The 27,551-nt window shown below is 41.6% G+C and overlaps 1 protein-coding gene across 4 annotated transcripts in view; it reads right to left on the reverse strand.

Annotated features, from left to right (window-relative positions):
* The window catches only part of cmah (cytidine monophospho-N-acetylneuraminic acid hydroxylase), a 96,250-nt gene continuing 68,699 nt past the window's right edge, over nucleotides 1-27,551 (reverse strand). For all 4 annotated transcript variants that reach the window (XM_048267670.1, XM_048267667.1, XM_048267669.1 and 1 more), the window contains 10 exons: nucleotides 27,157-27,237; nucleotides 26,252-26,318; nucleotides 23,926-24,007; nucleotides 23,532-23,669; nucleotides 23,199-23,334; nucleotides 21,148-21,291; nucleotides 19,845-20,019; nucleotides 19,301-19,417; nucleotides 1,876-1,991; nucleotides 1-339 (listed from right to left, as the gene is read on the reverse strand). In XM_048267670.1, coding sequence (XP_048123627.1) covers nucleotides 249-339; nucleotides 1,876-1,991; nucleotides 19,301-19,417; nucleotides 19,845-20,019; nucleotides 21,148-21,291; nucleotides 23,199-23,334; nucleotides 23,532-23,669; nucleotides 23,926-24,007; nucleotides 26,252-26,318; nucleotides 27,157-27,237 — 1,147 coding nt within the window. In that variant the 3' untranslated portion in view covers nucleotides 1-248. The remainder of the gene's footprint in view (nucleotides 340-1,875; nucleotides 1,992-19,300; nucleotides 19,418-19,844; nucleotides 20,020-21,147; nucleotides 21,292-23,198; nucleotides 23,335-23,531; nucleotides 23,670-23,925; nucleotides 24,008-26,251; nucleotides 26,319-27,156; nucleotides 27,238-27,551) is intronic.

A 27,551-nucleotide genomic window follows, 5' to 3' on the forward strand; every position in this document is an offset into this window, starting at 1 on the left:
TTCTTATATTAATGTAAGTAATCAACTGGGGAAGTTTCATAGTGATATCTGCTAGTTAAATGTTTTACCCTATTCACCTGTAGTGTCTCGCCTTAACAACCGAATAGAATGATGAGGCTCTGAGCCTTTGAGGTGGCTGATGTTTCTTCCTTTGTGATTTGAACTTATGTGTCTACTCTGCTCGAACTCTGTTGGGGGTTGTCAGGAAGCAATCCCAGAGGTTGTCATGACATCACACACATGGAACCCTAAGGATCGTTTGCATCCAGTGGCTGTTGAAGGAAGGAGGCCCAATCAGGACTGGAGGTAGGCAGGCATGCCTGGAAGTGGTTCCAAAATCTACAGAAGATGGAATGACACCCAACACACAAAATATCACATAATTTCATTGGAATAGAATTTCACAATGTGTCTGTGTGCTTATGTGTGTGTAAATAATTTATGTATGTGTGTGTGTGTGTGTGTGTGTGTATACAGTATATATGTGTGTGTGCGTGTAAGTGCCGATACCTTGTTTTGTGTGTGTGTGTGATAGTGTGTGTACTGTATGTCTGCCTGAGTGTATGTGTGTGTATGTCTGCCTAAAGTGTATTAAGCGTAGTAAGCAGAGGGTTGCCGGTTCGAAACAGCTGAGCCATCAAAATACTCCCAATGAATGGGAATAATAAGAAATGCAACAAGCTCATACAAATGGCAAAGTCCTACACAAGCTCTTCTCTACTGGAAATGGGCCCAGAGTCCTTATCTTGGTTCCTTATAGCGCCTCCGTAGCACTATGGAGAAGACGTCGCTGTGCGAAGCACATGAAGAATTGTGCCAGCATTGCCAGTTCGAATCCGGCATGATGCCGTGGTCTCCACTGTCACCCGGTCACACGTTAATTTTGGGGCAGTGGTGGCCTACTGGTTAGCGCTTAGGACTTGTAACCGGAGGGTTGCTGGTTCGAACCCCGACCAGTAGGAACGGCTGAAGTGCCCTTGAGCAAGGCACCTAACCCCTCACTGCTCTCCGAGCGCCGCTGTTGATGCAGGCAGCTCACTGCGCCGGGATTAGTGTGTGCTTCACCTCACTGTGTGTTCACTGTGTGCCGAGTGTGTTTCACTAATTCACGGATTGGAATAAATGCAGAGACCAAATTTCCCTCACGGGATCAAAAGAGTATATATACTTATATACTTATACTTATTACATACTTGACATTCCCGACCGGTAGCGTGACAATGTGAGGTCAAAATGACGTAGATCTCGCTGGTGCGCCAGGATTTTGGCCAGGTCGCGCACGGTCCCGCACCACTCTATTTTTTTCAGCTGAGCACGACAAAGTGGAAACCAGAAGATGGACTAGTTCAAGGGCAAGCGAGAGTTGCAGTTCGGAGGTCTGTTTTGTCTTTAATAGTTTGCTGGATAAGTTAACACAGTTACCAGCGAGAGTCGCAACACGTGGAATTACGAGGAAAGAACATAAAAGATTTATTTTCAACCAAAAATCAAAGATCTGCTACGACCTGAACAAAATCTCTTTCCACTAAGCTAAAATGTTTAAATTATTAAAATATCCCTGGGGATGAATAAAGTATCTATCTATCTATCATCTATCTGCATACACCTTGATGGTAATGATGTTAGTGTGAATAGCAGTAACCAAAGTTTGAAGTAGCCTATCAATACAGAGGCTAGCTTTTACTGCCAATGCTACTGACGCCAATGTTACTGACTGCTTCTTCTACTGTGTAAAGTCGGTATACAAGTATAAATGTTTCCGTGCGCTCCTGTGACGTCACATTGTCACGCTACAGGTCGGGAATGGCGACTATGTAGGGGGCTTATTGTGTGTGTGTGTATTTATGTGTGTGTGTGTGTATTCCCATGTCTCACCTGTGGTGATAAACATCGGGATCTCTGCCGAGTCGGTTCTGGAAGCCGATGTACAGATCATCCCACAACAGACCATTCTTCACCACGTGCCTCATCACTCCCACCCTGTTCTTCATCTTACACACCCAACACAACACACATACACACACACACACACAGACACACACCACACACACACACACACAGACACACACACACACACACACCCAACACAACACACACACACACACACACACACAGACACACACCCCACACACCACACACACACACACACACACACACACACCCAACACACCCACACACACACACACAGACACATTGAAATGCTTTTTTTTTTATCCGAAAAGCAAGCAACCGTAAGGAAAACAAGATCCAAATACTATAAGGTGACAGGTCTACATGGCTTGCATACTTTTACAGGTCACAAAACAAAAAAACAATAAACTAAACATCTCAAAATTTTGCAGGTCACAAAACAAAAACAAAACAGCTCAAGACTTTGCAGGTCACTTCCAAATACAAGACGTATTGTGTTTATCTCTGGTCACATGCTTGAGGACATACAATAGCCTAGACTAAAACAAGCCTTTGTTGTTTGTCTCTAATCTTTTGCGGTAGTCATTTACATTCCATTCCATTACATTCCATTCCATTTAGCTGACACATTTTTAACCAAAGCGACTAACGACATGGGGAACAGTTTAAGTTTTAAATTAATTCTCTCAACAATTTTAGGACAATTTAAAAACGGTAGAGTACAGTAAGAATAAGTGCATCAGTGAGTGCTGTTTTTAAACAGTTTAGTGTCAGTTCAATACGGGTGGTAAGTGCTAGACAAGACTGTAAGTGGTGCTATGAGAGGAGATGTTCTCTAAAGAGCTGGGTCTTCAGGAGTTTTTTGAAAATGGAAAGGGATGTCCCTGCCCTTGTAGGAACTGGCAGTGTGTTCCACCAACGAGGAACAACAGATGAGAAAAGTTTGGATTGGCCTGAGCATACTGGAGGTAGAGCTAAACGTCGTTGGTCTGAGGAGCTCAACGGTCTGGAGGTAGCATATGTCTGTATGAGGGCATTCAAGTAGGTGGGAGCAGAGCCGGAGACTACTTTGTAGGCAAGCGTTAGAGCCTTGAATTTGATGCGACATTTAATGCCTTTTCATCTAGACCAGGGGTGTCCAAACTACGGCCGCGGTCCAGTTTTTAGTTTTTAAATATGGCCCACACAAGAAGCTTCAGCTCAACTCTGTTGCACTTCTCAGTTTCAACACTAGATGGAGCCAGCCATGGAAACAGTGCTTCTCAACCGTTACAGCTACTAAACAAAATTAAACAAAGAAAAACTTTTAAAGCGAGTCACCGGAAATGGCAGCACCCAAGAAATGTGAGTGTAGAAGATTTCAAACAAAGTGGGAAAATTAATATTTTTTAAAAGGAAAATCAACAGAAAGTGTGTCTGTCTGATTTGCATGAACAGAGTGACCCTCTGTGGCTGGCAGACCTGGCATTTTTACTCATCATCTGAAAACACTAAACAAGACAAGGCAAAGAACAGCTGGTGCCACCATGGGCGTAGATTTAGGGTGGGACGCTAAGGACTAGTCCTAATCAATATTTTAAGATGACAAAATTGTCCCCACCAATATTTTAGCGAACTTATTTGTGCAGCTGATCATTCCGACAGCCAGCACAACAGTACAAGAAACGTCGTCATATGATTTGTTGAAAAACAGAGGGGGAGGGGGAAGTGTTATCTGACATGCACGCTACAGGCCTACACGCACGGAGAGTGTCAAAGCAGGCTACTGTACTTGCACCGCGAGCGGGTGTGTCTATGGGTGTGTCAACGACAACGGTAAGTTAGGGCTGTCTGCCAATACATAGCCTATCCCAAAAAAGGCCAGAGTAAAACATTGTGATATTCCCTTTGCCCTTCAGCATGTACATGTTTGCCCCTTTTGTGGTTTGTAGATCAGCTTTGCCACCCAAAAAAATACGAAGCTTTTTTTCATTGCAGTCTAGGCAAAATAGTTAGCCATACAAACTGGCAACTGGTGATCAGGCTTTCAAATGCGGATTTTACTGTGTAAAATAGCACTAGCTGTTAGGATATTACCCAGGATATTGTCACAGACATTTTCCTGTTCCTATTCACCCCTTGCAGACACGTGACTTAAGTCACGTGACGGCTCCATGCTGGACGGCAAAAAGATGGGAGACGGACGGCAAATTACATTATGTCATAAAGATTATGATAAACTGAACTCCATTACTATAACATCTTTGTAGTTCAATGTATTGCTGTTTGGGGTCTGATAGTCAAAGAAGATGCCAGTGGTGTTGTTAGATGAAATGGGTCATGATCGCAAATGTAAAGTTATTAAAACTGGTGGTAACAGCAAGGGGAGATAACGTTACGTTAGGCTACTGTAATTAACATTATGGTAAATGAACACCCATAAGTATTTCTGGACTAAAATATTGCAAAGCGATTTGGTTACTTTATTTGTCTTGCTTTTATCAGTTGTAACATAGTCAAAACGTTAAGAATGTCATATCAGAACATGAAATAATAACTAGCTGCCACACTTAGAAGCTAGCTATTCTAGCTAACGTTTATCGTAGCTCATAGTGCTAGGGCTAATGTAACTCGTCAGTTTGTACGTTGCCCAGCGAATAAACTTACTTCTTACATGTCTTAAGTTAAAGAATTGAAAGAAATAGGAAATTAAAAAAAACTTGAACGGTATTATCTGTTTACATTCAGATCTTGCCAAAGACTTTGCCTAAGTGCTATCTGCCGTCCTGTTCAGAGTCTATGGTTGCTATAGCAACCGCTGCTGTGCTTCATACACTGAGGAGATAAGCATGCAATTGTGGTTGAAATACTCCCGAAACACAAAGAAAACAAACCAAAATATATCTATGCAAGAACATGGGATGTTGTTGTATTCCAAACAATAAGCCAACAGTCGTGGAAGGGCATTACTACGGTTAAATCTCACTATAATCTCCTAGCTGTGCGATATGTCCCATTACAACCCATTGATTTGATTCGTGTTCTTGCCGTCCACTAGGCTATTTTGCTGTGGCGCGAACAAAACGTGACGTCACTTGCAAGGGGTGAATATTCTGTTTATGTAGGCTAATGTATTTGTGAATGTAGCCTGCACAATGCAAAGAAATAAAAGATAAACTGGTGCATTTCCATACTCATAGAAATTAACATTGCGAGACACTTATCTCTTCTATGATCTCATCCCAGAAAGATTTTCTTTGACTAGTTTTTTTTTTTTTTACATTTATTTTATCTAATGACATAGCAAACATTGAATCCACATTATCCTTGCACTTGCGAAACTATTTTTCAGCATTCACGTTCCTCTTAAAGTGGCAGGCACTAAATTAGATTTACACACCAAATGTGATGATATAGACAAGTGTAGCCTAATCATTTAAATATCGATATGATGTAGCCTAATCAAATTACTAAATATGTTTAGCTATTAGTAATCATGCAGATCATAAAGTACTATGAATAATTATCAATATAAATTTATAGTTTATATGAATTCCAAAATATGAAAAAGAAACCTAGCCTACAACCATCACTTTCTGTGTGTGTGTGTGTGTAGGGTCAATCAAATTCTATGATTGCCACTGATGTAAATGATCTCACAAATCACACAAACCAAATCAAATTTTTAAAAATCGCAATAGTATCGAAATCGAGATTCTTCACTTGCGAGATTCTTCACTTGCTTCACTTCACTTGTATTGAAACAATAATGTTAGTTTCGTGACAACAGGAGTTGTGGATGTGTCCCCACCAAAGCTGAGACCAAACCTACGCCCTTGGGTGCCACACCTGTATGCGCACATGAAAGCCTTCTGTGTAAAGCTCCGTCTGTTTCAGACACAACTATGAAGCTTTAATGCTGCACACTTCCCTGCTCTGTCTGAAATCAAGTCTGCTTTTCAAAAGGCCGACATTTCTGCTAAAAAGGAGAAATATGTGTCTGTGATGGCATCTCTCGTGACAGAAAAATCTTGGAAAACGCTGGTTGAATTCTGTCATTGAAAAACAAATCAAGCTGTTTTCGACCCCCTTCCTGGTGGTTGCAGAAGAAGTGGAAGAGAGTCTGCTGTTAGAACTGATTGAAATGCAATGTGATGATTCACTGAAGAGTCAACATCAGCTTCTCTCCCTCCCTGACTTCTATCAGAGTTTGGATAGTGCCAAGTTTCCTCTGATGAGACGCCAACGCAAAAAGAATGATGAGCCTGTTCGGCTCAACATACATATGTGAACAAACATTTTCTCTGTTAAATCAGAACAAAAGCAGACTGAGAACCAGAATGACTGATAGCCATCTCTGTGAAGTCCTTTGTGTCTCAACCACCAAACTTTCTCCTGACATGTCAGCCAACCTTCAATCCAAAGGACAGCATCACTGCTCCCACTGAGTGCAATGTTCTCTGGTGAGTTATAAATACACACTGTTACGACCCCCTGTGCCACGTGCAGGCCTGTCGTGCCAGTCCACGGGCAGGGTTGGGCTTGTAGTTCCACTGTCGTGCCAGTCCACGGGCAGGGTTGGGCTTGTAGTTCCAGTTATTAACCTGACTCTTTGCAAACACACACAACTGGCATTGTATTTAATTCATACCACCAGCCCTAGACACTTTACTTTTATAATAAACAGTTCTTTATTGAAAACCTAAACTGTTTGTTTTTGTTCCTTTTTATGTCGAGACCTGGAGTAACGAGCCAGGTCGTAACAACACAGTCGTCATGTGTCAGTATGTCACCTCTAGTGTGTTGCCCGGCCCTTTGTTTATTTTTCTGTATTTGGCCCTCACTAAAAAAAGTTTGGACACCTCTGATCAAGACCAATACAAAACTTTGTTGTTTGTCTCTAATCTTTTGCGGTAGTCATTTAACTTTGTCTAATCGTATGAACTGCCATTGAATGGGATGACATTTCTGTCATAACACACACACACACACACACACACACTTATTTACAGTACAGTAGTTCTTGGGTGTTGACATTTCTGAGAAAAACCAACAGAAAATCTGATAGGCAGATTTTTTCCACAGATAACATGGTGATGTCATCCCAAGTCAGTAAATGTTTTCAACCAGGCAATAGAGTTCTCAACGGGCCTGAGAATTACAACCCGACCCGACCCGGCCCGGCCCGTGGCTTTTAAAGCCCGGACCCGATGTAACCTGACACATCAACATGAATTATCTGCCCGAACCCAGCCCGCGGCCCGACGTAAAACAGTAAATAAGATTCAACACATTAGCGTGACAATTTACTTAAATGGTGATTTTCTCCTCTTTTGGTATATCGTGACAGAAGTACCATGCCAACTTTGGATGCGGTTATCTTAGCGATACTTTTTGCAATACCCTTGATATACATATCGTTGGAAAGCTTAGTTTATGGCCGTTCATGTGAGCACAATAACTTCATTTTGTAAATTTTACCAAAGCGACTGGTTTTGCCTTGCAGGGTCACATATTTCATCAGCACCTTGCATTTTGAGCATTGCACATAACCTGTAGAATTTCCATCAGAATCCAGCACCACTCCAAACACTTTCCAGACCTCTGATTTCCCCTCCTGTAGTAGCGACGGTGAATTCACCTGCGGCAAGTTTACTTTCCAACAACTCCATCTTCTTCTCCAGGCTAAAGGCTGCACACAACTCCATCTTCTTCTCCAGGCTAAAGGCGTGCACACATCTCCATCTTCTTCTCCAGGCTAAAGGCGTGCACACAACTCCATCTTCTTCTCCAGGCTAAAGGCTGCACACAACTCCATCTTCTTCTTCTAAAGGCGTGCACACAACTCCATCCTCTTCTCCAGGCTAAAGGCTGCACACAACTCCATCTTCTTCTCCAGGCTAAAGGCGTGCACACAACTCCATCCTCTTCTCCAGGCTAAAGGCGTGCACACAACTCCATCTTCTTCTCCAGGCTAAAGGCGTGCACACAACTCTATCTTCTTCTCCAGGCTAAAGGCTGCACACAACTCCATCTTCTTCTCCAGGCTAAAGGCTGCACACAACTCCATCTTCTTCTCCAGGCTAAAGGCTGCACACAACTCCATCTTCTTCTCCAGGCTAAAGGCTGCACGCAGCGGCAGGTCTGCCCCTGCCCCTATCCATGATGCACGTTGCACGCAGCAGCAGACTTTCTTTACGGTGAACAGCTGCGATGATTAATAGGCTAAATGTTATTTTTTTTTCACTGAGCAGAAAAGATTAAGTCCGAGGTCCGACCCGACCCGAGACTATTTGCTTATATTTTCGACCCGAACCTGGCCCGAACCTACGGGTCCCGTCGGGTTTGTCGGGTCGACCCGACCCGTTGAGAACTCTACCAGGCAATGTGTGGTGTGTGTATGTTTCCCACATAGGAGACACATCAACACTTATCGTGAATTTCGCCTCCACTACAGCGTATCAGGAATCTGAGTAGACAGGTGAGTGATGTATGAATTCACCCGTCCCTGAAAAGAGCGCCTCACACACTGCTTTGGCTATGTGTGTGTGTGTGTGTGTGTGTGTGTGTGTGTTAGGGCCGCTGCCTCTCATGCCTTTTTGGTGCAGATGAATCAGAGTCAGATTTGCAGATGCCAATAGTATACTATACTGTTACCTGTGGTAATTATTACCCAATAATCCCAATAGTATACTATACTATACTATACTATACTATACTATACTATACTATACTGTTACCTGTGGTAATTAGCACCCAATAATCCCACTAGTATACTATACTTTACTGTTACCTGTGGTAATTAGTACCCAATAATCCCAATAGTATACTATACTTTACTGTTACATGTGGTAATTAGTACCCAATAATCCCAATAGTATACTATACTTTACTGTTACATGTGGTAATTAGCACCCAATAATTCCACTCGTATACTATACTTTACTGTTACATGTGGTAATTTGTACCCAATAATCCCACTAGTATACTATACTTTACTGGGCAAATAAGGGACTGTAGAGTAATTAAAACGTTCCTGAAGTGAAGTGATAAAATGAACGCCAGAAATGGAATGAAGTCCAACTACTTACCCACAGACTGAACTTTTCCACAATCCCACAACCAAATTGGGGTTCACAGACTGGCTACATACCAAATGTGGATTATGCCGTTTACTATGCTTGTGCTGGTAAAACAGTAGGATACAAAATCTAGCCAATTTTAACGTTGTGTAAACTCTATTTGGAGGTGTGTAAATTGGTGGTTGACGTGACATGGTCTTTTTGAGGTCGTGAGTGTCAAACATAAGTAAATAATAATAGCTAAATCTGTAAAGAAATGTGGTTGTATTGTTCAGAAAATGCTGTTTTATAAGAATATACAGAGCATTCATGCCAATCATATTCCTGTTTTTCACAACTTTCAACCAAACCAGAAAAAGCTCATATGGCTTGACTGTCCGAAGCCCATATTGAGAATACAGATGTCCACTTGAAGATCTGCTCTTCTAAAAATCTAGGCAAACTATTTTGAATCAGCCATAATCAAAACGATTTTGTCCCAAAAATGGAGGAAATGTTTGGAGATCCTTGGGGGGGTCTTTCTTCATTCAGGATGTATGAAAACATCTCAGAAGGATATTGAAAGCTTATCGGGTGAGTTATCTCATATATCTCTCATCTCTGGTCGCTGTTTATATACCTCCTCAAGCTACCGAGTCTGAAGCAGCCCAGCAACTTTCTGCTCACATCACGAACATTGAAAACTCTTATCCAAAAGCTAGGTGTTGGTTCTAGGGGACTTTAACCACATCTACTTGAAGCGGTCTCTGCCCAGGTTTACACAGCAGACTCAGGTGCCCACCAGGTATGATAAAGTATTGGATCAATGTTATTGTACCATTGCTGATGCCTTTCATGCAGTAGCCTAGGCTCTCCTAGGGCAGTCAGACCATAACACTGTCCTTCTAATCCCCGTCTGTCTTCAGAAACTAAAAACTGCACTCAAGGACTGTTTTGATAATACAGACTAGTTTGTTTTTAAAGAATTTGCTGAGGACTTCCAGTTGGTGTGCGGAATGGAGTAGTGGTGTTTTCCGGGCTCCCGCCACACATTTTAGATTTTGACCATTTATTCATGTAATTTAACTCAACTTTGCGAAAATAAGGCACCTCACTTTGCTTGAACAAGTTCTGCCGACCAGTATGTCATCTAAACCTGGCAAATCTTCGAAAAAGTCTGAACAGCAGACAACTTTAGCTAGCAGTTCCGACATTGATAATGCTACTCTAGCTAACATGCTAGCTGAGTTGCGGGCGGACCTGTTGACCAAACCTGACTCACTAGCCGTCAGATTTGAACATAAACTTGCTGTCATTGACTCCAAGTTAGACAGATTGCAGACGACGGTGACCAACCATGAACAACGCATCTCTGATCTGGAGTCTGGGTTGAACCAGCTCCAGTCCTTGGAGGCAACGATAACCACCATGACTGAAGATAACGCCAAGCTGAAAGCTAAGATCACCGATATAGAGGGAAGAAGTAGACGGTGCAATGTGCGTCTTATTGGAGTGCCTGAAGCAGTCGAGGGCACACGACCCACATCGTTCTTCTCTACTTTTCTGATGGATGTGCTGGGAGAAGACGTGCTTTCCTCCCCTCCAGAGCTTGACAGAGCTCACCGAGCACTCAAACCCAAACCAGCTGAGGGGCAAAAACCTAGAGCCGTGGTTATCTGTTTCCATAAATTCCAGACTAAGGACTTGGTCATACGGGCTGCCCGCAAGAAGCGAGGGGAACTAAAATATAGAGATAAGCCGATATACATTTACGATGACTACTGTCCTGAAGTAATGGAGCAACGTGCAGAGTACAAGGAGGTCATGCACCAGTTGTACATTCGCAATCTTAAGCCTTCACTGCTCTATCCAGCGCGGCTGTTTATCGTGGCAGATGATGGACATAGACGGCGTTTTTCATCGGTGCAAGAAGCCCAGCAGTTTTTGGCTACATATCAGAAGCCAAGCCCTCCGATGGAAGATGATTGATCCAAGTCAAGCTCCAACTATTTGTCCAGGTTACGGTATTTAGCGTTATCTAGGCTGATATAATGTTTTTCCACCTGACATGGACAAAATTGGCTGTAGGTTAACGGTAGCAGATAACTGAACATGCAACTTTCCTGTTGATTTGACTGAATTGCAATAGTTATTCTAACGGGTGTATTTACATAAGGCATTTGTTTGGCGTTTGTCACTATAACTGTTATTGTTAGTGAATGTTAATGTTTGCTTTTCACTTAACCCTTTTATTTTAAAGTAATGCAGCTAACGTGCTCATTTGGGGTACAATGTTGTTAACCGTCAGCCCAGGCTATGAAGGGTTTTGGCAGGTTCAAAGTGTATAGAATTAGGGATAGGCCTACAACATAATGTTCTGGTTTGTGTTCCTGTGAGATAGGCCTACACGTTTTTTAGCTGGCCCTTACTGTATTTACATTACCAATGTGCGACCTGTTGGCGCAGTACAGCAGACACCACCGTTCAGTGGTGCACCTGTGTAAAGTTGAGTCTATTTTTATAACGTTATTGTGTGGCGGGGCGGGGAATATAGCGGGAGGAAAGACTGACCCGGGAGAATTTTGCGTATGGCAGCAACATGGCACTGTTGTGCAAAGGGTGCATCAGATGCTGTGTTGCATGTGGGTTTTTCGAGGGTGGGTGATGGGGAGGGACATGCGCACGCATGTGTGTGTGTGTGTATGGGGCGGGGGGGGGACATGCGTGGTCGCGTGTGTGTGTATGGGGGGCGGGGGGAGGGGGACATGCGTGGTCGCGTGTGTGTGTATGGGGGGGGGGAGGGGGACATGCGTGGTCGCGTGTGTGTGTGTATGGGGGCGGGGAGGGGACATACGCGTGGTCGCGTGTGTGTGTATGGGGGTGATGGGGAGGGGGGACATGGTCGCGTGTGTGTGTATGGGGGAAGGGGGAGGGGACATGCGTGGTCGCGTGTGTGTGTGTATGGGGGCGGGGGAGGGGACATCGTGGTCGCGTGTGTGTGTGTATGGGGGCGGGGGAGGGGACATGCGTGGTCGCGTGTGTGTGTATGGGGGGCGGGGGGTTTGTCTCTCTTTTGTGTTTTTTTTTCCTTCTCCTTTCTTGTTTTCTTTCTTTGGGGTCAATACTCAGATATTGCATTCTGCAATCACAAGATGATTCTTTTCTTTGTGTATGGAAAATAAGAACATATCAGTGAACAATATTCGTTTCATATCTTGGAATGTTAAGGGGGCAAATAACAATACTAAAGTAAATAAGATTATGTCACATCTTCAGGATCTGAAGGGAGACATAGTGTTTCTGCAGGAGACACATTTACGCAGTGGGGAGATTCAGCGCATTAAAAGGGGCAGATTCAGTCAGTTATATCACTCAAAGTTTAGTGTGAGAGCCAGGGGTGCTGCTATTTTAATCCGTAATAATATTCCATTTGAACCAGAAAACACTATAGCTGACTCAAGTGGTCGGTTTGTTATTGTTTCAGGGAGGTTGTGCAATACCCAGGTTGTCCTGGCTAGTATCTACGCACCAAACTGGGATGACGAACAATTCATCTCCAGGCTTTTTACCTCTATTCCTAATGTTGAAACATACCACCTTATAATTGGGGGGGATTTCAATTTTGTACAACATGCTGATTTAGAGAGATCCTCTGCTAGACCACACTCTCTTACCAACTCTGCTAAGCTCTTAGCTTCTATGGCAGGGGAGCTGGACCTGACTGACCCATGGAGGAGTAAATTCCCAGATAAAAAAACATTTTCTTTCTTTTCACATGTTCACCACTCATACTCACGAATAGACTTTTTTCTCTTGGATAATAGGCTGCTTTCTAATGTAAACTCATGTGATTATCATAGTATAGTTATTTCAGACCATGCTCCAACATCATTAGATATATGTTTTCCAAATATCAACCGCACTTTTAAACAATGGAGATTTAGTTCAAATTTACTATCAAATGACGCTTTTGTGGACTCCTTAAGATCAAATATTGAACTATTTTTTTAAATGAATGATTCACCAGAGGTGTCAAGACGAACTTTGTGGGAAACATTTAAGGCGTACCTAAGAGGTCATATTATTTCCTATACATCTCACCTTAGAAAAATGGCTAGGTCCAGACAATTAGAACTGTCACAAAAGCTCCAGGAAATTGATGATAGCTATGCTAACTGCCCAGACCCCTTACTTTATAAAAAACGCCTACAACTTCAAACAGAGTTTAATCTTTTAACTACACAGGAAGCGGAATCACAACTATTTAAATCTAGACAACGATTTTTTGAATCAGGGGACAAGGCTGGTAAGCTTCTGGCCCAACAGGCCAGAGCTGCAGCTGCGTCTAGGCTCATTCCGAGTTTTAAGACTCCTTTAGGAGTCATCCATACTGACCCTAAACTCATAAATGAAACATTTACCACATTTTATTCTGATCTATATGCATCTGATCATCCTACTCAAAACAGTATGAATAAACCATTAAACACCATTGAGTTTCCCAGAATAGACCAGAAGCTGGTGGAAGATTTGGCTAAACCAATCTCAGCTGCTGAAATAATGAATGCAATCACTAATTTACAGAGTGGTAAATCACCTGGCCCAGATGGATTCACTGTTGAATTTTATAAAGGATTTGCCCCTCTCCTTTCCACAGTTCTGAGCGACATGTACAACGAAGCTTTGTCACTTGGCCAACTCCCACCAACTTTGACTAATGCCACAATTACTCTTCTCCTAAAAAAAGATAAAGATCCTGCACTCTGTAGTAGTTATAGACCCATATCATTGCTAAATGTAGATTACAAGATCCTTGCTAAGATCTTGGCTTTCCGTCTCCAGAATGTTCTGCCGGGACTCATCTCGGCGGACCAAACTGGCTTCATGTTGGGCAGGCAGTCATTCCACAACACCAGAAGACTTTTAAATTTACTTAATATGCCTGGCCCCAGCACCCCTGAAGTAGTGGTGTCGCTGGATGCCGAAAAGGCTTTGATAGGGTGGGTGGGACTTCCTTTTTTGAAGTAATGGGAAGATTTGGCCTGGGTCCAGGTTTTCTTTCATGGGTCAAGTTGCTGTACTCATCTCCAGTAGCATCTGTACAAACAAACAATATTGTCTCAGCCCCTTTTCAGCTCCACCGTGGCACAAGACAAGGGTGTCCACTTTCACCTTTATTGTTTGCCATGGCCATTGAGCCACTGGCCATTTGGTTACGATCAGAGGAGAGATTTGAGGGCATTTCCCGCCAGGGAGTAATACACAAACTGTCACTGTATGCGGATGATTTACTTCTTTACGTATCAAATCCAACTACCTCTCTTCCAATAGTTTTAAACATTTTGAAACAATTTGGTCAACTATCCGGTTATAAACTAAATTTAGGAAAGAGTGAATTATTTGCAATTAACAATTTACCGGGGCGATTGCCAGATAATATAGCACCTTTCAAATGGGTGGATGAGGGATTTAAATACTTGGGAGTTTTCATTTCTAGGTCTCTATCAGATACTTTTAACAACAATTTTGTTCCTTTGCTCAAGAGAGTTGAGGAAGATTTTGGCAGATGGTCTAGTTTACCATTGTCCTTGGCTGGCAGGGTGAACCTCATTAAAATGACTGTCCTGCCAAGGTTCCTCTACCTTTTTCAACATATCCCTGTACTTATTTCAAAAAAGTATTTTGCCAAATTAGACAAATCAATATCAACCTTCCTATGGGCCGGTAAACCTGTGCGTGTGCGGAAAAAGATACTGCAGCTTCCAAAGCTTGCCCTCCCCAATTTTTTACATTATTATTGGGCTGCTAACATTCAAAAAATGTTATTCTGGACCGTTGAATCGACTATCTTGCAACCTGCCTGGGTCCAAATGGAATTTTCTTCAACTCAGATGTCATTGCGGTCATTTTTGTGTTCCCCGCTTCCTGTGTCTGTTACTAATGTCAGCACTAGCTTAGTGGTCACTCAGTCGCTTAAAATTTGGTTGCAATTCAGAAAGCACTTTGGCCTACAAGGTTCCTCTACCTTAGCTCCAGTGTTCCACAATCACAATTTTAAACCATCCACTATGGATTCTGCCTTTCAACTTTGGTCTGATAGTGGCATATTATCTGTTAAGGATCTCTATGATAAGGGGACCTACATGTCTTTCACTGATCTGTCTGCTAAATTTAAGCTACCATCATCGCACCTTTTCCGTTTTTTTCAAGTTAGGCATTTTGTTCAGAAACATTATCCTGATTTCCCTAATCTCCCCCCACAGACATTACTGGACACTCTTCTTATGACAAACCCCAATCAGAAAGGGAATATTTCACATATTAGCGGTGCTATGGACTGCATCAATTCAATATTCCCCCAGCAGACGAGGGAGTCATGGGAACAGGATCTTGGGCTTAATATAAATGATGACCAGTGGGGCAATATCCTTGAGTTAGTCCATAACTCCTCCATTTGTGCCCGACATGGGCTGATTCAATGTAAATTCATACACAGGATTTATTACACCAATCATAGATTGTCTAAAATTTACCCCAATGTTGTTGACGCTTGCAACAGATGCCACCAGTCCCCTGCCGACCTCATGCACATGTTTTGGTCATGCCCAAGGCTGACAGTTTTTTGGGCTAAATTATTTAATACTCTTCAAATGGCCTATAATTTTGTGGCAGATCCACACCCCCTCTCTGCCCTTTTTGGTATCTCACCTAATAATACCCTCTCAGCTAAAGCACGACATTCCATGGCCTTCTGCACCCAACTGGCCAGGCGATTGATTCTTCTAAATTGGAAGCAAGCTCTGCCCCCATCCCATGATCGTTGGATCAAGGAAGTTTTATATAATCTGAAGTTGGAAAGGCTGAGGTTTTCTCTCAGGGGCTCCCTGAAGAGCTTTAATCGAATTTGGAACCCCTTACTATCCATCATAGAGTCTTTAGACATCGTTCCTGAGGAGTCAGATATCTGAGTTTTTCCTAACTTTTATTGTCATAACTTAACACCCCGCTTTTGTTTCTATTTATTTCATTTATTTATTTATTTATTTATTTATATATTATTATTTTAATTTATTTATTATTTAAAATACATATTTTTTATAGATATTTAATTGCTCCAGTTATTTAGTCATTTATTTATTGTTTTTTTTTTTTTATTTATTTATTTTTTTTATTTTATTTTATTTAAATGTTTGTTATACCCAGAGACAGGTGGGGTTGTGGGATGGGCCCACAGAAATGGGAGAAGGGTGGGCGGGGTGGGGGTAAGGTAAACATTGGAATTATGAGCATTGTTTTTATGTCATTTTGCTGTCCCATTGTGGATGTTTTGTATTGTTATTGATGCTCAATAAAAATATATATATATATATAAAAAAAAAGAATTTGCTGAGGTGGTTAATGACTATATCAACTGTGCACTGTACAGTAATAATAAGCCATGGTTTAACAGAGAGGTAAAACATATATGGAAAAACAAACATAATGTCTATAAAAGTGGGGACACAGTTCTATACAAGGTGGCTAAATATGACTTTGAGAGATCTGTCATTAAGGCCAAAACTGACTAGACGCACGATCTGGAAAGCAAACTTGAGCCAAATGACAGTAGAGGGTTATGGGATGGTCTGAAGGCAGACTAGCGACTACACAGCTGCCTGACCATGAAACCTGAAACCATGTCGGCGCCACCACAACCAATGAGCATCAATACCCTCAGCCCTCTTACTGCAATAAAGGAGCATAGGGTTGGGCTCCTGCTTAAGAGGAGCATGGGGTTAGGAGTGAGAGAAAGAGTGTGTGTGTGTGTGTGTGTAAGGACCAGGGCTTTGAACCAGAATTTTTTCCCAATTGGTTCGTTCCGAACAGAAACAGAATTTTAACTTTTTCTTTTTTCCACAGCAAAACGTCGCCATGTGAATACATTGAGCCAATCATGTGCTGTGTTGTGACACTGTACACTGAGCCAATAATGTGGTGTGTTGTGAAGACATCGTGCCAATCATGTTGCAATCGTGTTGTGATCGTGTTGTGATCGTGTTGTGATCTGTGATCCGCTGGAGCAAGATTGGTGTCGTGAAGCCTTTCGCATTTCTGACGAAATGGATGCCCGATGAGTGCCCAAAAAAAAGTTGCAATATGGCCGCCGAGTGGAGGGACTTGCCTAAAAGGACTTTGCTTCAATTGACCAAACCTGGTCAGGGCTCAATCAGTGCATTTAATTCTCTTATGTCATCAAACAATACAAAACCACAAAGCATTACAGAAGCATCCATCCAAAAGCCTATGCAACTCACTTAGCTAAATCTGTGCAAATAACTGAAATATGGTAGGCTACATAGCTGCCATTGTGAACATCAATTGGCCAAACCTGGTCAGGGCCCAATCAATGCATTTTTGTCTCTCTTATGTCATCAGACAATACAAAACCACAATGGTGTGTACATAGCTGCCATTGTGAATATTAAACGTATAAACAAATGCCCAAAACCTTGTCAGAGCCCAGAGGGAATGACATGAGTGAGTGAAGAGTGCGTGTGTGTGTGCCCGCATTCAAAGTTCGAGTCAAGTTCAAGTTATGGAAAAGTCCAACTTGTTACCCACAGACTGAAGTTTTCCTCAATTCCGCAAGTTGGTCAAGACACTGTTTTGGTTGGAATTGCCATGTGCGTCGGTTTCAGATGAACTAGATGAACTTGTGAACTGTAGATTGGACAGGTATGTGTGGTTTCGGTATCGTCCCACTTACCTCTGCTAAAGAGGAGCATGGGGTTAGACTCCTGCTAAAGAGGAGCATGGGGTTAGAAGCATGGGGTTAGACTCCTGCTAAAGAGGAGCATGGGGTTAGAAGCATGGGGTTATAAGCATGGGGTTAGACTCCTGCTAAAGAGGAGCATGGGGTTAGACTCCAGCTAAAGAGGAGCATGGGGTTAGGCTCCTGCTAAAGAGGAGCATGGGGTTAGACCATAGACAGTAAAAGAAATGGACGAACAGACTCCGTCGTTTTCAATGGGAGGGCACTGAGTCAAATAGAAGCGATTTTTCAGTTGGTCCCCCAGTACTGCGCAGACTCACACTTAACCATTGGCGTTAGCCATCGAACTGAATCTTGTAACTCATATGATAGATACACAGAAATTCTTCTCACACTTCTTTAGCCTTCAAAGTCATCAAAGTTAAACATTTATTTATGTATTATTATTAATATCATCCTCACCAAGTCGTGTTAATGTTGAAGCTACCATACATGATCATCTTCAAAACAGTCATGCTAAAACAAAACAAAAAGTTATAGCCTTGAAGCTAATCTTCTTTCCACTTTCCCGACCTACGGTCAATCCATCGAAAACCTCTGAAATGATTAGTGCCGTTTTAAAAAAAATTAGGTTTACTTTTTTTTTAATTATTATGATTATTAGGTTGCCTCTGTGTAATGCTTTACCTTTTTAACATAACGATTCGTGTATGCTAGGTTTTGCTTATGAGTTACCGTCATAGACAGTAAGGTGGACTGAGCTTCTTATCCAAACAATACGGTTATCTCCCTACGGCGCGAAAGAGGGATTACGTCAGAGCTAGCTTCCCTCCAACCGAACAAGCTAACCATTCTTCTTACGGGTAACCAACGTTACGGACGAGGTAGTGGAGTCTGTTTTGCCTTTGTAGTGTTTATGTGGATTACACAGAAGCTACAATATCGACACAGGATATATGTTATATAAAGTTATGGTATTTCAAAAAAATCTTAGAATGAATGGGCTTCTATGGGAGTTAGCAGAGAGGTGGTCCCTCCAACCTACGTCGATTCTTCTACTTCCGGGAATTCGCCTGCCCCCTTGGGTTAGACTCCTGCTAAAGAGGAGCATGGGGTTAGAAGCATGGGGTTAGACTCCTGCTAAAGAGGAGCATGGGGTTAGACTCCTGCTAAAGAGGAGCATGGGGTTAGACTCCTGCTAAAGAGGAGCATGGGGTTGGTTAAAAATGGGGGTGTCTATGTCTGTGTACCCGCATGAGTGAGTGAAGAGTGTGTGTGTGTGTGTAAGGACTGTTAAAACCTCTTCATATCTCTGTGTACCGACATGAGTGAGTGTGTGTGTGTGTGTGTGTGTGTGTATGTGTGTGTGTGTGTATGTGTGTGCCCTAATTCAAAGTCACGTTCAAGTTATGGAATGAAGTCCAACTTGTTACCCACAGACTGAAGTTCTCCTCAATACCGCAACCAAAGTTGGACAAGAAACTGTTTTGGTTGGAATTGTTGTCATGTGCGTCGGTTTCAGATGAACCAGATGAACTTGTGAACTGCAGATTGCAGATTGGACAGGTATGTGTGGTTTTGGTATTGTCCCACTTACCTCCAGGTAAGAGTGCTCCCTGTTTGGGCGCTTGGAGGGGAAGGACAAATCCAGAAAGTCCACCAAGTAGTCATAGCCCCCAGGAGCAGGGTTAAAATCATCATCCGTTTCAATCACCTGCCATTCCAGATACAAACAGATTACAGGCTACTGCAAACGATAGCCAACAGGTATAGTATCTGTGGAGTATGTACGTTTAGTAAATCTTCCTCCCGACACCCTAAGAGATGCTCTAGCGACAGACGTTAACACTCGGGAGTGGGGTTCTGTGTTTTTAGGGTGATTGTGTTCGGAGGAATAATTAAATAGGGCTTAAAATAAGGACAATTTTCATGCCTGAAGCTACCAAACATTTTTGAATCCGGTATGTGCATTATTCATTTTCAAGTCTTAAACAGCCTGGCACATGCCTGAAATCAGACACAGTGCCTGAGAACTTTAAGCCCTGTTACAGTATTGTGTTGGGAGGAGTACTGTGTCTACAATGACTGTTACAAGGGGCTCTGTATTTAGGATAGCTGTGAACTTTGTAAAACGATCTTACCCGAATGACAAGGTTGTAGTCTTTAAAGCCTGCCCAGTTGTAGTAAAATGGGATCCAGCTTCTGTGTTTAAAAATGTCATCACCAATGGCATTGTTGAGCTCTCCCACATACAAGTCAAGGTCCCAGCTGTCTTTAAACACCTTTGTTCCAGCTGGCGGCTCTGTTATGGCACTCCTATATGTATAACCACATTATAAAACATTCACAAGTATATGTTACTACATCGATATACATATTTTTAAGCTTCTGCATTGATCTATAAATGTGAGTTTGTGCATGTGTGTGTGTGGTGTATGTTTGAAGGTATCTGTATGCATGCATGTGTAGGTGTGCGTGTGGTGCATGTGTGTAGGTGTGTGTATGCATGCATGTGTGTGTGTGCTGTGTGTGTGGTGTGTGTGTGTGTGTGTGTGTGTGTGTGGTGTGTGTGTGTGTGTGTGGTGTGTGTGTGTGTGTGGGTGTGTGTGTGTGGTGCATGTGTGGTGTGTGTGTGGTGCATGTGTGTGTGTGTGTGCGTGTGTGTGTGTGTGTGGTGCATGTGTGTAGGTGTCTGTATGCATGCATGGGAGTGTATGTAGGTGTGTGTGTGTGGTGCATGTGTGTGTGTGTGGTGCATGTGTGTGTGTGTGTGTGTGTTGCATGCATGTAGGTGTGTGTGTGGTGCATGCATGCGTGTGACTGAGCAGAGAAAGCTTCAAAGGAATGCAGATGATTTGCATCCCGGCAACACCAAAGAACTTTTCCTCTGTCGCACGCACGCTATTTGTTTATCCAGCAAGGCTTTGCAAATAACAATGTCCACAGACAAGGTAGAATATGTTGTATGATTTATGAAAGTACGATGTATTGCGACATCAAACGCAAGTCAAATATGTAGTTTATTATGTCTCATTTCATCGAACTACAGATCCGCTACCCGATCCGGCAAACTTACATAGTGCGGTTATAGCCGATAGAGGGCTGCGAAGCGAATGCAGAAGTGCCGTTCACCCTGTTAAAAGTTGATGAACCACTGAAACGATTTTGGAAACATTATTTTAAGGTACAAAAAACTCTTTGGTGTTGCTTTAAATACGCTTGCACACATCGTGTTAACACACACGGCATACAGTAACAGAGAAAAGTGTGTATGTATGTATGTAGAACATAAGCTTCAATGGAATGCAGAAGATGTGCATCATGTCTGTTACAGTAGATTCCACGGAAGGACTGTACATGACAGGTGTGATTCTTCCCCTTTTTTCATAACGGCACATCCCTACACACACACACACACACACACACACACACACACACACATACCCAGTGGAGGGATGCTTCAGTGCTATACCCAGATCCAGCATAGCCCCAGGTGTGGGAGTCCAGGTGAGGATGTCGGGACTGTTTTTCCTGACCTGAGCGTTGAGATCCTCTGGGCTGTTTTTGATGTTGGTCTCCTTAATATATCTGCAGCAGACACGGGGAACAGGAAGTGGTCAGAGACACAGTAGGGGTTAGATTTTTCAGCAGAAATTCCGTCATAGACATCATATCGGAAGTGTGATTCTGGATGTGCTCATTTTGTCCAGTCTATAAACAGCTGGAAAAACTAGTCTCATTCAGGATAAACTTGTTTATTATTATTATTATTTATTCATAATTCATAAAATAATAAATAAATAAACGTATACCAACAATGTTTTATTAAAACTACATCATAGTCATTGATTTTGTCAGTCATTATGTTCATTTTAATGAATAGGAAGGGAATTTAAACGGTATTCAATTCAAATGTAATGGTGTTTACTATCGTGTCTAAGGGAGTTGGTGTCCAGTTATTGTGTCCTTGTGTGGCCTTGTATATGGGTAGTTTCACCATCAGGTAGATGGTGAAGTTTCATGAGGTTTGCTTTGTTTCATGAGGCCTAAACGTTTTTGTTTGTTTGTTTTATCTACATTCATTGAAGGTTAAAATGTATGTTGCTTTATTGCAGTTACTGCAGTGCCCATTATTAGACATTCTCTGGTTTTAGCGAGGTAGAACTCCGGTTCTAAAATGGATATCCGAAAATGGATTACAAAGGGATTTCAAAAGGATCATGTTTTCACGTGCAAAATGCAACATAAAGTTAGCTGTCTAATATTGTTTACGTTTACGACATTGGATAAAAATATGCTTCTAGCTGCACTAATGTAGGCTAGGCTACTCAACGTTTTTTTCTAACAGAATTTGAATGTTCAAAGTTTCACGTAGCCCACCTGTGACATCCAAAGACATTTCTGCTCACCGACTCACATCACTATTCCAGCTGACATTTTGGACGCACACATCTGTGCTCAGAGAATGATGTGAATGTCATAATAACATAGCCTAAAATTAAAAGCGACAGTTCTACAACATGCGCCTTAGGAGACACATTTCCCCTTAGGGATCTACAATGATATCAGTGCCTCTACGGAAATAAATTGATGGATATCTGTCGTAGCGACTGATAACTTTAATCCCTGAAATTGATATAGGCCACAGTAGATATTTTTTGTACGCTAAAGTTGACTAAAAAGAGGAATAAAAATCATCTTTTGAAAATTCATCTTAATGCCGTAATTAAAAACATGACGAAAAATCCAACCTTTAAGGACACCAATTTTTTCAAATTTTCTTCCATACACACCCCTTTGTTAAATTCCCATAGAGGCAGGCAGATTTTTATTTTTAAAGGCCACTTATTTCATGGATCCAGGATACTATGCATCCTGTTAAAGTTCCCTTGGCCTTTGGAATAAAAATAGCCCCACATCATCACATACCCTTCACCATACCTAGAGATTGGCATGGTTTTATGGAAAGTACCCCATGCCAATCAGTAGGTATGGTGAAGGGTATGTGATGATGTAGTAGTACTCCATGCCAATCAGTAGGTATGGTGAAGGGTATGTGATGATGTAGTAGTACCCCATGCCAATCAGTAGGTATGGTGAAGGGTATGTGATGATGTAGTAGTACCCCATGCCAATCAGTAGGTATGGTGAAGGGTATGTGATGATGTGGGGCTATTTTATTTTCATTCCTGTTTCTAGTCAACTTTAGCCTGGGTTCATAAACCAACACAATGTACCAACAGCCTACCAACACAATTTACACATACAATTTCAATATCATAACTAGATTTACTGCAGAACGGTACAAAATATGCCCCCCACACACACACACATACACATTTTCTGCAAAAATAAATCACGCTTGTCAATTGGTCTTTATCTCCCACTCCATCCCCTACTCTTGTGTAAATGAGTGTGTGCACAGTGTGTGTTTGTTTTTGTGTATATGTGTGCTTCTCTCTGTGTGTGTGTGTGTGTGTGTGTAGCTAACCTACTTGTCAGAGGGATGCGCCTCTGTGAAGTAGCCAGCAAATGGGCAGTAGATCTTGGGCTGCAGCGACTTCACCAGCTGGGCCTTATATTGGAGCAGCTTCCTCCTCTCCGTCCGGATGAAGTTTGCCTTCCAGCTCTCTATGGTCATACAGTTACAGGGTTTACACAATAATTATTATTATTATTATTATTTCTTCTTCTTATTATTATTATTTTTTACAAAGCTATAAGCAATGATACAAAGCTATAAGACCGTACAGGTTTTTGGTGTGTTGTCCACTGTAATAGTTTGTTGTTATTATAGTGTTGTAACTGATGTGTATGTGCGGCCTTACCAGTGTACTTCCCTCCATGGAAGGTCATGGGAAACCCAGAGGCTCCTCCAGCAAAGTCGCTCATCATCAGGTCCACCCCATGCGGCAGGCGACCCCCATTGGGCCGTGTGCAGTCCACCGTGTTCAAGATCATGTGACCTGTAGGGGTGAAGCCAAAGAGGTCAAGTTCATGTGATATTTAGGGGTGGTGCCACAGAGCTCAAGGTTATGTGACCTGTAGGGGTGGAGCCAAAGCAGTCAAGTTCATGTGACCTTGAAGGTCACATGAAGATAGAGTAAATGTTAAGTTAATAAGAACAGAAAATACCTTACACAATATTTATATTTTTTACACAATTACCTTTATATTCAATTATTGTATACATACTTTCATATTCAACTATTATACAAATACCTTTATATTCAACAATTATACAAGTGTCCATTTCAGGATGAACACCATCCATCAGAATCATGAATCTGAGGTGTTTGTCTACCTGAGAAAAACACAAACAAAACCCACACATTGTTTTAGTGTCTGAGAGTATATTTGTGTAGCGGGTACGATGGGGGAAATGGGGGATGCAGCTTGATGCCCTGCTTTCAGGTGCTAATTGATTAGACCAGGTGGTACAGCGCTTAAATAAGCCAGCTGACTAGAGGACATGAGAGCGGTCTGTTTGAAACGGTGAATCAGGAAGTTGGTGTGTCGGTGGTGCATAGCGGAGATTGTAAGTTTCTTTTAGACTGTTCAGCTCTTACTTATGCTTAACTCTTGTATTCATGTGTTAGTGCTTGACTTGGCCAACTGTTTGTTTTGAAGCTCAGCCTGGGGCGCGTGACTACAAACCTCAAACGGTGCATGCTGCACAGAAACTTCGCTACGATAAAGAGTACACAGCGACTAGTACATCCACACTGGTTTTAAGAATGTAAGTTACTAGTTCCCTTTTTCCTGGTTGATACGAAGCTTAGTACTTATAGGTCTATATTCTTTCCTGTTTGTCATTGTCCAGACAGAAGCTACGCTGACATCGGAGAGTGTATAGGCTACAGCTTGTTTACTATCCATACTGGTTCAATCACGTTAAAACTAAAGCGAGTGCATACAGCTCGTATTTCATCTACACCGGTTTTAAGAATGTGAGGTTACTAGCTCCCTTTTCCCTGGTTGATACGAAGCCTAGTACTTATAGGTCTGACTCTTTCCTGTTTGTCATTGTCCAGACAGAAGCTACGCCTACATAGGAGAGTGTACAACTTGTTTACTATACATACTGGTTCAATCACGTCAAAACTAAAGCGAGTGCTTACAGCTCGTATCTCATCCACACTGGTTTTAAGAATGTAAGTTGATGTTGGTCTGTTGGTCACATTTGTTAATATGAAGTTAAAAATAAAAGACAGTTTAGAAAAAGCAAAGCTGTTATGTAATAGGAACACTTAAGAGAGTAACCGTGTCTTGTCTTTGGGCTATTATTTGGAAATGAGATGTGCATATGAGGATGTAAGGATGTCAGGATGTTTGCTATTTGATTAGCTAAAATAAATACTGAAAACCAAACAACTCGAGGAAACCCGTCTTGGATCGCAGGAGTGTCATGCAATGTTGATTTCTAGTGAGCAGTTGACAGTAACTGATGGCTAGAAGGAGCTATGTAAAACATGGAAGTGAGCTAACTGATGGCTAGAAGTAGGCTATGTAAAAGTTTGCCAAGTTGCTTAGTGCGCGTATCATATGGCAGACTCCTTTGCGATACAAGAGCGGTTCTCTTCAAGTTGTTTGGTTAGTCTGAAAGGAAAAGGGCTAAAAGGCAGTTCTCTACTGACGTTGTCCTGAACTTCCTTGATGGCAATTTGAGCGACATACAGGGCCTTGTAGAGACAGATGATGAAGTGGAAGATAGGAATTGGACTAATGCACAGCATGATGATGAAGATGAAAGTTGTAGTAGTAGCAATGAGGAAGATGAAGGTATTGACCAGAAATAGACCTGAAACTGGAGAAGGGGTTCCAACACTTAGACACGCAACAAGGAGGCAAGGGAGAGGCAAAGGAAAAAGTAAAGAGAAGAAGAGACACACACAGCTGAAAGTGTTGACAAGACGAGCTCAGAAGAAGAGAGTGCAACAGCAACACATGCCACAAGAACAAAAATCTGCAAAGAAAAAGACAAAGGAGTACAGATGGAGAAAAGCCGACTTTGAAGGTCCAGACGTTCAATTTGATGACTGTGTAGATGAAGCAATTGAAGAAAGGTCTGAGTTTACGCCATATATGTACTTCAAGCAATTTGTGACAAATTAAATGTTCGTTAGTTGCAGACCAAACAAACCTGTACAGTGTGCAGAAAGAAGAAATATCAGTCAACACAACTGTCAAAGAAATTGAGTTCTTGGTATGTACATGGGTTTGATACAGATGTCCAATGTTAGAGCCTATTGGGAATTACAATACAAGGTACCCTAAAGTTGCAGATGTAATGTCATGGGACCGATTTCAGAAATTGCTGACGCTGCTCCACTTCGAAGACAATCTCTGTGTGACTGAAGATGTAATGAAGGATACAATGTGTTAACTCAGACCATGGCTTGAAAAGCTACAACAGCAATACCTTCAAATACATCCTAAAGAACATCATACAACTATTCATGAAACACTTGCATTTAGTATATTTTGCACACACCCACACACACACACATAGGCTAAACACACACACAGCTATTCATTAAATACTTGCATTTTGCCAGACACCAAAAGGAACCACATTGATGTTGGTAAGGCTCAGCCCACTGTTCTTCAGATACCTGCAATGGGGTCAGGTTACTGTTAATGCATTGTTCCCTTTACATTTATGGTGTTGGCAGATGCTTTTAGTCTTACACAACTTACATTATAAGAACACTACATTAATTAAAACTAATAGTTTCAAATAAAGCTGAAAATATCAACAATGTTTTTATATACACTGCAAAAAATGAAATCTAACCAAGTGTTGATAATCTTATATTAAGATCAAAAAATCTATTTGGTATTGCTTTTAGTATGAAAAGACTTACCTAGCGCTCTCTCGAAAGATCATTTTGACTTAATTTAAGAAGACTTTGACTTATTTTAAGGAGTCTTATCAAGACAACATTTGCTTGTTTTTAGGACAAATTTGCTTAACGCACTGGCAGACAAATTTGCTTGTTTTTAGGACAAATTTGCTTAACGCACTGGCAGACAAATTTGCTTGTTTTCAGGATGAGATGTCTTAATTTAAGAAACGTTTGACTTATTTTAAGTCAATTGATTTCATGAGAAAGTGCTAGGTAAGTGTCTTTATACTAAAAACAATACCAACTAGTTTTTGGAGAAAGTGCTAGGTAAGTGTCTTTATACTAAAAACAATACCAACTAGTTTTTTTTATCTTGATATAAGATTAATAACACTTGGTTAGATTTTGTTAGATAAGCAGTTTTTGCAGTGTATATATTTGATATTTCATATATTGCTTATATGGATCTTATAAGCTGGATTAGTGTCAATATATATCAGTACCGATAAATATTTATATTCTAATCTATTCTAATACATTAATATAGGATTATACTGTATATATTAATATTTGAATATGTGGTTGAGATATTCAAGTCCCTTACCAGAACACCGGTCGAGAAGTGTCTCCCACATATATGGGCAGGTCAGGTCGCTTTTCAGATAGGGTCTTTAGTGTCGGGTAACTAAAAAGTAGATAGTTTTTAAATTTACATTTATTTAGCAGATGCTTTTTTTTTTTTATCCAATTATGTCAATTATATTACATTGCTCAAGGGCACAATGGTTGAAGCCAGGAATTGAACCAACAACTTTGCAGGCTATTGCATGCTAGCCCAGCTCCTTAGCCACTACACTACTACTGAACGCTAGCCCAGCTCCTTAACCACTACACTGCTACTGCATTAGCCCAGCTCCTTAGCCACTACACTACTACTGCATGTAGGGCTGGGCGATATGGACCAAAAGTCATATCCCGATATATTTAGGTTGAATATCG

Source organism: Alosa alosa, chromosome 17 (genome assembly GCF_017589495.1).
Source record: "Alosa alosa isolate M-15738 ecotype Scorff River chromosome 17, AALO_Geno_1.1, whole genome shotgun sequence".
NCBI classification, from domain to species: domain Eukaryota; kingdom Metazoa; phylum Chordata; class Actinopteri; order Clupeiformes; family Clupeidae; genus Alosa; species Alosa alosa.